Genomic DNA, 9683 nt, shown 5'->3' with positions numbered 1-9683 from the left:
TTTTATATTTCGCATAGAGCATCTTCTTAATAAATACAAACTGTAGTGTGTTCGTTGATAATAAATGAAACCAAGGGCATCCTTTAAGAATTTTACCTTCAATTGAAACATCATCATATGATGATGAAAGATCTTAAATGGAACCAAGTAACGTGATGTGATCATTTAAATGATAGCCAGATAATTAGAAATCTGACTGCAGTTATTTTGGTCGGTGATTATTTTTCTTCTCAGAGGCTTCAAATTTTTACCAGTTCGTCCAAGGAGAGAGAGCCATTGCACAAATATACAAAACAAGGATGCCTTTGATGATTGTAATTTGTTGGAAACGAGGTTACAAGGCAAACAGCTTCCTAAAGACAATAATCAACTGGATGATCTCCAAATCCTTCCTTCCAAGGAAACCACCATGACAGAAACATCGTCGTGGTACTTACGACGGTCCCCTTGAGGAATATCCAGCAATTCATGGAAGTCCATGCCTGCAATGCAACATCACAAAGGCCATAATATGAATCAGTACGTATGCATATCTAAGTTGGATAGTAGCTAGGATTTAGCACCAGACGTGATGATACTTGGCTAGGAAATAGATAATAACCCTACCTAGGAAAGAGAACAGAAGAGAAACCTCGAAAGTTGTTGGGTTACTGATTTCTATTGAGATACTGAGGCTACATGGATCAAAGATCTTGAGAATGTTTAGACAGTTTCATATGCGATGGTGGACAAAGCACAGTTTGGTCTCATAAACATTACTCATTTTATTTGCCTATCAAAGTAAGACTGCAGAGCCAAAGAGATTGAAAACGGTACCAACCTTTTCAAAATGAATCATAAACGACAGTTTTAAAGTTCAAAACTTCATTGTATGTGGTTACATCTAACAATATCAATACCCAACATTCATAATGTTCAGACGAACAAAACCTGAAATAACCTATATGAACTGAATGAACTAATGCTATTTCTTGCCGACTGTCCTAGTGCACTGGTCAAAACCGAAGAAACTCAAGGGAAATGTGGATGCATATGCTTGGCATTCACAGATTATAAACTTAATGATTGAAGACTGACTGACCATTCTTTTTAGCAGCACGGATTAGCAGTTCAGCAATGAGGTATTGTGCAGGGTCCCCATCTGGTGCATTTTCCATAAACCATGTAATATGTGACACCACCTCTTCATTGCTGAAATACTGGTAAAGCCCATCGGACGAGAGGACTAAAAATCGATCACTTGAGCAGAGATGATGGTGAAGAACTGATGGACTGCAACTAATGTATGGCAAGTCTCCAACGTAGTCAACTCTGAACATTTCTAGCAGAGCTTGGTTCAATTTTGGCTGTATCAGAAAGAGCACAATCAAAATTAATATAGCACGTTTCCAGCAAATATAGGTAGTTTGTGTACCCACTCCAGCACCCGTTCTATCATATTTTGCTCATAACATTTTATTAGCACTTGCACCTCAAATCAATTGATGGTTTTTAAATCTTAAATATAACTACATTATTAAAGAAAGTGGATTATATAGATGATCGATCCTACACCACTAATAATAAAAAAACAGCATATGGAATCATCATGTTTCAAAGAATTTGATTATTTGATTATCACAACTAGAGAAAAAATAGATAGAAGCATAGAAGAAATGAACATATATATATATATATATATATATATATCCAACTCTCATCCCTACTTTTTGGCATTCCCCATCACTTCAAAATGAATACACATGTGAATATTATCAATGCAGATGGCCAGCAGTCCAAAGCAGAGTGTTATGGAGAGTTAATGTGCGTACCAAAATGAATCATAATTGAGGCATTTGAATCATAACAGATGCATTAGTCAATCAAAATACTTGCAAAAAGAGTACAAATCCCTACTTATCGTTCATGTGGATCAGTGTTAATCAGTTAATAGCTTAATGCCCTCAGCTTTTGCAGTAGCAATCAAACTTGGATATGACGATTTCAAGATTAATAGTCCTAAGTAAACTCATTATCAAACCAACTCAATAAAGGTGCAGAATAAGATTTTTGCAATAAAAAGCTTTTTCCATAAGATAATTTTCTGAATTTACAGATCACACAGAATTGCATTTAGAAGGAAAAACGGACCCTAAGTGTGAATGTATCTTGGGCCAAGTTAAACTAGAAATACTCATTTATTTAAAAAAAAAAAACATGTAGGTACCAATGTTAACTAACAAGATGGCAAAAAGATGAAAGTTGTTCACAATTTAAATATGAAATATGAGAGATGACCTTCTTCAGAAATTCTGCTCCAAATGCTCTTGTAACTTTTAACTGGCCCTTTACTCTGTCATTGAAGACAGCTTGAGCATCATCATGATGTTCTGCTTTAATTCTCAAAACCTCCTGAAAGATTAAGCAGAAAAGATCAGTTAACCGAGACAATAAGTATGTGATTCCGTCAAATTTGCCTAATGATAATAAAGTTTCTTGCAGTGAAATTCATTAAATGTTTAGCAGAGACAAAACTATCAAGTGGCAAGCTACAGAAGAAATATGTTTTCCTGCATTATTATGGAGAATGTGCTTTTGCTCAACTCAATTTTGTCATTAAATTAGCCCTCCTTAGCACTCATAAAATTATAATTCATGCAGTATCACCATGAATATAAACTATCCAAGTTTGCATTCTTGTGTTAAACATACTAGAACATACAACAACCACAAGATGTGAATGCCAACTATATGGGGTCGGCTATGTGAATATTAATGCCATCAACTCAATGTCTGTGAGATTCCTATTCTTATTCATAAAATTGTTGTTGATATAATTTTACGATGGCCAAACATTGTTTGAATTGGACATACAAACGATTTATTGATAAAGAGAAGCCATCCCTTAAATATTAGATATGCCTCGATAACAATGCCAAACCTATTCAACTTGAAATATCATTGACAGATACACATCACGAAAGTGACATGATAAGACTTGAGTATGTAAAATTGTATGACATGAATTGACCTGTTTACAAAGTAAATTAATTTTAAAAAGTACAATAACTGTTTATACAATATAATTTAATACTTTTGAGATTTTAATTAATCTTAGACCTAGCTATTTTATATTGACTGGCATTAATAACACGACTCATTTATGATATGATGCAAATTTCCAATCCTAACTTAACATGTCAATTCTCACTCCTACTCCAATGTTGAGATTCATGTTATAGATCAGCTAATGAATCACTAGGTCAGACAGTCTCTTCCCAAGCTTACTTTAGCTAGGGAAGGTTGGCTAAATTTACTAATCCTAACTCCATCAAAACTCGTTAATAACTCTCCACCAAAAGTGAGTGAGATGCATTCTATATCTCAGCAAATAGGCCTTGCCATCTATTCCCACCTCAAAGACCAAAATATAGGAATTTAAACAGACCATAGTGGAACCCTCTTATTCATCCATGCTATAGGATATAGACAAAATGAAAACTCAAACAAACAAGTGGAAAGTGAAACATGGCAAGATTTGCATCTCCCAACTTGTTTTCCTTCCTTTGCCTGCATAATAGCTCAAGATATATATATGCCCACTCTATCTAGTCCAATCATGCCCATGATGCAAGAAGGAAGAAGATTATGCACAATAAATCTGTCCCATACTCCGAAGGGAAATTTCGTTGCATGACCATGCCCTAGACACTACACAGACATCATCAATGTTCAACTTTTGGCAAGCCAACCAAACAAAAAACACACTAAATATCCAAGGTTGGGGAAGAGTTTAAGAAGAATGGCTCATGTAAAATAAATGATCCAACAAATTTGGATTCTTAGCCATTAGCGTGCTAGTTATTCAAGTATTTACTGGTCTTAAACTTAGCTCCTTTCCTTTTCTTCATATCTTACAAGTAAACATTAGATTCTTCTCCCTCCACCTTTTTTAACTTGAACTTTGTTTCCTTAGGAGTTAGGATAGGTTCTTATACTTTTCAACAGTAGTTGAGTATATGTTTGCTAGAGGTTTCCAATTTGGGCTCCAAAATCTAAGGTTTCTTGTAAATTATCTAATATCCCTCCTACAGAAAAGTACACTGAGTTGCATATCATAAAGCATTAAGGGAACAAGGAGCCATGAGAATCTCTTAATGGAACAGAATAATCCTACCTAGTTATGTACTTCCAACCTGAAATTGCATGCACAGATCACAGTACATTGATCTTAGTAAGGTTGGCATCAACTACGTATTGTGGGTATGGAATACTACCCTAATCAGGATATCTTTACAGAAAAAATACTCCCTAAATTCGTGGATAATGGATTGTGTTCATACATCCATCTAAAATTAAGGAAATAGAACTATCCTGCAGATATTGCAGCTAAAAGTATCTAAACTTTATCCTTGAGATTCATGATAAATGAAGATATAAATGACTATTCCTTTAATTAAATCCAAGTTTACCCTTAAAGATTCGGGAGCCTACCAGCTTCTATAAGGTGTAGTTTCTACACTACCATAAAGGAGTAGGAGCATGAAACACAATCAAGGATTCCATATTGTACTTCAGTTCTTGGAAACTTGCAATTTATAATAGATCCACTATTTTGAACAATTTCTAGCATTAGTTTAGAGAACCTAAGCACTACCACACAGAGTATTTTTTTGCATAAATCTTCCTCGCCAAGCACCTTCTCATATGCAAATTCAAGCACACAAACTGTCTATTCAGAATTCTCTACAAGGTGGGTTAAAACTTGTGTCTGGCTCATACCTCCTCAATGCTTGTACTGTGGTCAGAAGAGAGCTGAGCAGCCCTCATTTTTAGGTTACAAAGAGATAATTCCCGGGTCTTATTACTGTTACAAAGCTGGGCCTTAGGATTATGCATTGGAGATTCCTCTGATATCCTATCTAACTCCATATGGACAAGAGAATCTCTCATACAGTTTTGATGTCTTGCGTCTTCTATTGTAACAGTTTGTGCATCGTAGACATCATTTAGTCTATCTTGTGCAAGAATAACACGACTATCTCCAAGATTGATCACATACACATCCTGGTCCTTCATTAACATGACAAGAACACATGATCCCATCAGTGCGAGCTCTGGGTTTCTATCTAGTGCCTTCTCTACCATATCCACAAAAGCCTCTTCTGTGGCTTCCAGTGCCCGTGTCATAGCCTTCAGTACTGCATCATGGTCCACTGGCCCTGATTTACACCGTCTGATAATCACTGATGAATTATCTACTCTATCATCAATATTAGATGGATTTCTATTCCCATAGTAGCTCCAAGAGAAAAGTTTCCTGTGTGAGAATTTATGCTTTCTGTACATTTTCCTTAACCTTGTTCCAAATAATGACGCTCTCATCATCTGTTTTTGTCCTACAGTAGAAAATGATACCACATATTTTTGCTTTGATTCTTTTGAACTGCTTCTAACTACAGCATTACTCTCTTGTATTCCAACAAGTTCTTCTCCTAGCCTTAAACTTTCCCTCTTGGTGCTGGATGAATGAAGTACTGGTTGTACTGGTGAGGAAATTTCTCTGCTACTGATACCCAAGTCCCCAGGGGCACTAATCTGCAAATCCCAAGAATCACTTCTGGCAGTGGGATTACCTGATGACAGGTAAGAGTCTTTGCCATGGTCCTCAAGAAGTTCCATCTGAAGAAGCTCATAAAGGCGTTTGTTTTTTCTACATCTACTTTCTGATTGGATTTCTGAGATGCAGGATGTTTTCTTATGGGATACATCAGCATGACCCCCAGCGTCCAGATTTCCATCGTCCCTGTATGAATTGCAGTCACGAGGAATTTCACACCACAGCTTGTTGTCTTCAACTTCTCCTTCCGAAGTTGGGCCACCCATGCTCGATCCCTTAACCAAATTGTCACCCATGGAAGATTCTAATCGAAAATTTTCTTCATGGGATGGGTCAAGTGCAACTCCTTCCTCACATTGGTTTCCAAAAGATAAATTAACTGACCTAGAATTCCACAATTCACCTTGTTGCAAGTCTGAAGAAAGAGATTCTTGTTTTACAACACCAGAAGAAATCTTAGAAGCATCATTTTCACTAAGATCAGATGATGAAATAATATGGCCTGATTTGTCTTCATAATACCATAGAAGTCCCTCCAATTCTTTATCTACAGCTTTATAAAGGTTATTCATCAAAAAATCGGGTGCATCAGGACCACTGAAGCCATCATAGATTCCAACAAACAACCACCCTTGCTCTTCGGAAAGGACAACATGAACCCTGTCCTCCCCAGCCTTGCCATGAGCCCATTGCAAGTTGCGGCTGCTGCAATACTCAAGTTCAGAGGTACCAGCTTCCAAACAGTTTCGCGAAGGATCAGATTGTGGTTTTGTGTCCTTAGAATGCCACACTAGATGGGACATGGGATGCAAGAGGAACCGGTGGATCCAACCAGAGCCACGCTGACGCCTGGTAAAAGTTTTTGAAAGCACACTCGTCATAGGTCTGCTCATGCTCCTCACAAGTTGGCCAAATCTCGTCTTTCCCCGGCCATGACCAAGAGGAGCAGAGAAGCTACTTGTATCAGCTGAGTCAAGCGGCCCGGACATGAAGAAACCCTTGTCCAATGGCCCAGACATAAGACTCGCCCCTCTCTCCAATGGCCCCGAGGCGAATCCCCTCCCCAAAGGCCCTGACATAAAAGCATTCAGAGGCCCCGATCCACGAGGCAGTGGCTGGAGAGGGACAGAGGCAAATGAAGCGGTGCTCTCAAATGAAGCAGCCGGCTCTTGCGTATCGTTGGAGATGAGCACATTAGGGTTACCGGTCCGCGCAGTGGAGGTATTGGCACTGACTGAGGCCCCCGATATGGTCCGAAAGGTGGTCTCAGAAGAATTCTTGCTCGCCCTCTGCGACTCTTCTGCAATCTCCTGCCTGAAAGAAGCACTGCGCGTGTCGGAATCAAGAGTGTTCGAAACCACAGTGTACCTGTCGGAGTTTGAGGGCGTTATAGCCGGAGAATCCACAATCACCGGCCTCACGTAGCAGAAGGAGTGGCCCAGGCCTTCGTCTAAGGGCTCAAGGAGGTCCAGATCGACCCCATCCTTGGCGACTCCTGAGGGAACGAAACAGCCAACGGCTCGAGACGTGCCATTCCCCATCGGAGCCCAGCACTACAAGAGCATCAAAGCGCGAACCTCGAGGGGAGATTTATGGAGCGGAGGGTTTCCAATTCCATGGCCCTGCACCATGAGCAGGTAGAGAAAGAACAAGCTGAGCGTGGAACCCCGCGAACGCAAGAAGCCGAAGCACCACTCAACCCTACCACTCCGCCCTTGGCGAGCTCGCATCATAGGGAAGACGACGGCTATGGCTTCAGGAGGATCCAAATGCTCCCATATGGATCCCTCAAGATGCGATCTTTAAGCCAAAATACGCTAATAAACAAGCAAGCAATTAGCGAAATGGAGAGCTCATCAGCTCATCTCTTGGAAAACGACAGATCTGAGCTGCCAGATGAGGAGCTCAAGGGCGCTGCTTAAACTTGAGAGGTTGTCGGGTTGAGCTTGGGAGAAGAGAGAGGAGTTGAATTTTGGGGGATGGAAATGAAGAGGTCCAACACTTGCTTATATTACATTACATTACATTGCATTGCATTTGGGTGCTGGCCTTTGTCCCATTTGCATTTGCTTCCCCCTTCGAGTCAAAATATTATTATTAATAATAATAAATAATAATAATAATGGCATGGAATTTGATCATCACATCATCATGGTCGCCGTCATGATTATGACCATGAAATGGATTTAAATTGAGTTGTCTACTTTCTCCACTCCCTCAGGTCTCAGGATGACAAATAAGCGGGCTTTATTTTTCAATTATCATCTCCGCTTTATATTTCTTTTTTTAAAAAAAGGAAGGCACGTTCCGTAGGACTTAAATCCTTCAGCATTTTATCCACAAAAAAAAAAAACTAATAAAGGGTGATTATAATTACAAATTTATTTAAAAATTACTTTTACAATAAACATAATGTTTAACAGAATAAATTTAGGAACCTTCAACATGATGGTTTTCTTATATTATCATTTTAAATATTAGAAAGACTATTAATGTATTTTAATCAAACTACCTTAAGAGCATTGGTCTCATATTTTTATTTTTATAACTAAAAAGTATTGGGAACAATTGTGTTGAAATGGTTGAATACTTGCAAATTCAAATTCTAACTGCTCTTGCTTAAGCATGATTAAACAAAGTTATGCAATAAAAATGAAAATATAAAGAAATACAAGCATATCAATCACTAACGTGAGCATTTATATGTTTTTAAGTGTGCAAGGACTCGTAGGAACATAAGTGGAGTGGAGCTCGTGATTCAATACGGCCAAGATGATATGAATGATGATTTGGAATGGTCAAAGCGATACGCTCAGTGGCTTGGAGGTCTTGCATGAGACAACCAAAAGACTGCACACGGAAGCATGGAGGTGGTGTTGGATTAGTTTTGGTGCATAACTTTCTTCTTTTCGATAGCCTAAAGTCCTCACCAAATAATCCACTGAATTTTGTTTCGACCTCAGTCAAGTTAGAAGAAACTTTTTACAGTACAATATTTAACGGTCTTAATAGATGATATAGATTTAGAGCACAACAGACTAAGAAAAATATGGATATACCGATCCGATCTAAAATTAGGGGAGATGGGGTGCTAGGTAAATAGTTTACTATTGATCATGAGAAGATTATGAGATGGAAGAAAATGACCTCAAGCGTTTCTTTCTGTGCACACTAGAGAGAGAGCAAATGAAAATATTAGAGTGAGAATTAGGGAGGAGATCTCTGACGCATACACTCCGACGCTTAAGTCAAAACAATGGTCAAAAATGGAGAAGAAGATGAATACCAAATGTGTATGTGTGCGCATAGTAAAGCGTATGGTAAAATATACTTGGCTAATGAAAAGAATCCCTTTTTATACTGACCCTTATAATATCCGTAATAATGATACATCAGAGAATGTCTGGTGATCCTGTCCAAACTCGATGAAGACGACTAGTTGAGGATGTGGTTCCTCAGTTGATTGTGCGAATATTACACCTGATCTGCAAGAACAGAAACGTCAGTGTCAGGCCGGGGAAGAAGTCTCCGATGTTGGTCCTCCGATACTCAACTCAGTCACCGACAGCAAAGAGGAACAGTAAACCAGTGGACGAAAGCTCTCAACAGTGAGAATGTGTGCGCATACCTCCCCTAGTGGTTGGCCCCCCTTTTATATAGAGCTGCGACGACGTGCGGGCACACATCCCAAGGCGTATGGAGCCGCAGAAACGTGTAGGCATACGTCTCAAGGCGCCTGCACGTTTCCATACTTGCCCTATGAGAGGACATGTTAGTAAAGCGTCCCTGACACCTTACCTTAACGGGAGTGCATATATCTGACGTGATGGCAGAACCTTCTATTGTACGATTCACCGTCTGACCATGCCCCTATGTCAGTGGCACTGACTCTCAAGAAGGTATGCTGAGTGGGGCAAGGAATCCCATTGCTTGGCCAAGTGGGAGAGCCGCTCGGCTTGGGGACACCGCCTAACCACTTGGGCAATTTGTTATTACAACTGCGTGGTTGAGTAGCTCTTCCCAGTTCGGCCGGACAGTCAATCCGGGCGGACGATCTCTTCTACAGTCGCTGTGAACATGAGAA

The 9683-nt window shown here is 39.4% G+C and overlaps 1 protein-coding gene across 2 annotated transcripts; it reads right to left on the bottom strand.

The window, feature by feature from the left end:
• Window positions 1-285: 285 nt before the first annotated feature.
• On the bottom strand, window positions 286-7598 carry LOC121967139 (protein phosphatase 2C 32-like). Of its 2 annotated transcripts, none has more exons than XR_006107654.1 (4): window positions 4474-7598; window positions 2278-2391; window positions 1082-1346; window positions 286-482 (listed from the first exon to the last, which is right to left on the bottom strand). XR_006107654.1 is itself a non-coding variant. In XM_042517186.1 (4 exons), the coding sequence occupies exons 1-4, from the start codon at window positions 7138-7140 to the stop codon at window positions 367-369; spliced, it is 2874 nt and encodes a 957-aa protein (XP_042373120.1). In that variant the 5' UTR covers window positions 7141-7598; the 3' UTR covers window positions 286-366. The 2 variants fall into 2 exon arrangements, 1 of the variants encoding a protein (XP_042373120.1); XM_042517186.1 differs by having other exon boundaries at window positions 4762-7598.
• Between the last annotated feature and the right edge of the window lie 2085 nt (window positions 7599-9683).

The sequence above is a fragment of the Zingiber officinale genome, chromosome 3B (genome assembly GCF_018446385.1).
Source record: "Zingiber officinale cultivar Zhangliang chromosome 3B, Zo_v1.1, whole genome shotgun sequence".
NCBI classification, from domain to species: domain Eukaryota; kingdom Viridiplantae; phylum Streptophyta; class Magnoliopsida; order Zingiberales; family Zingiberaceae; genus Zingiber; species Zingiber officinale.
This window is presented reverse-complemented; position numbering and strand designations above follow the sequence as displayed.

Excerpts from the sequence above, each read along its gene's own strand:
- LOC121967139 (XM_042517186.1), bottom strand. The coding sequence starts at position 7,140 with ATGGGGAATGGCACGTCTCGAGCCGTTGGCTGTTTCGTTCCCTCAGGA. Across the intron at positions 2,392-4,761 it reads ACAGTACAAGCATTGAGGAG|GAGGTTTTGAGAATTAAAGC; the intron begins GTATGAGCCAGA and ends TTAATCTTTCAG. Across the intron at positions 1,347-2,277 it reads GAGCAGAATTTCTGAAGAAG|CCAAAATTGAACCAAGCTCT; the intron begins GTCATCTCTCAT and ends TTTCTGATACAG.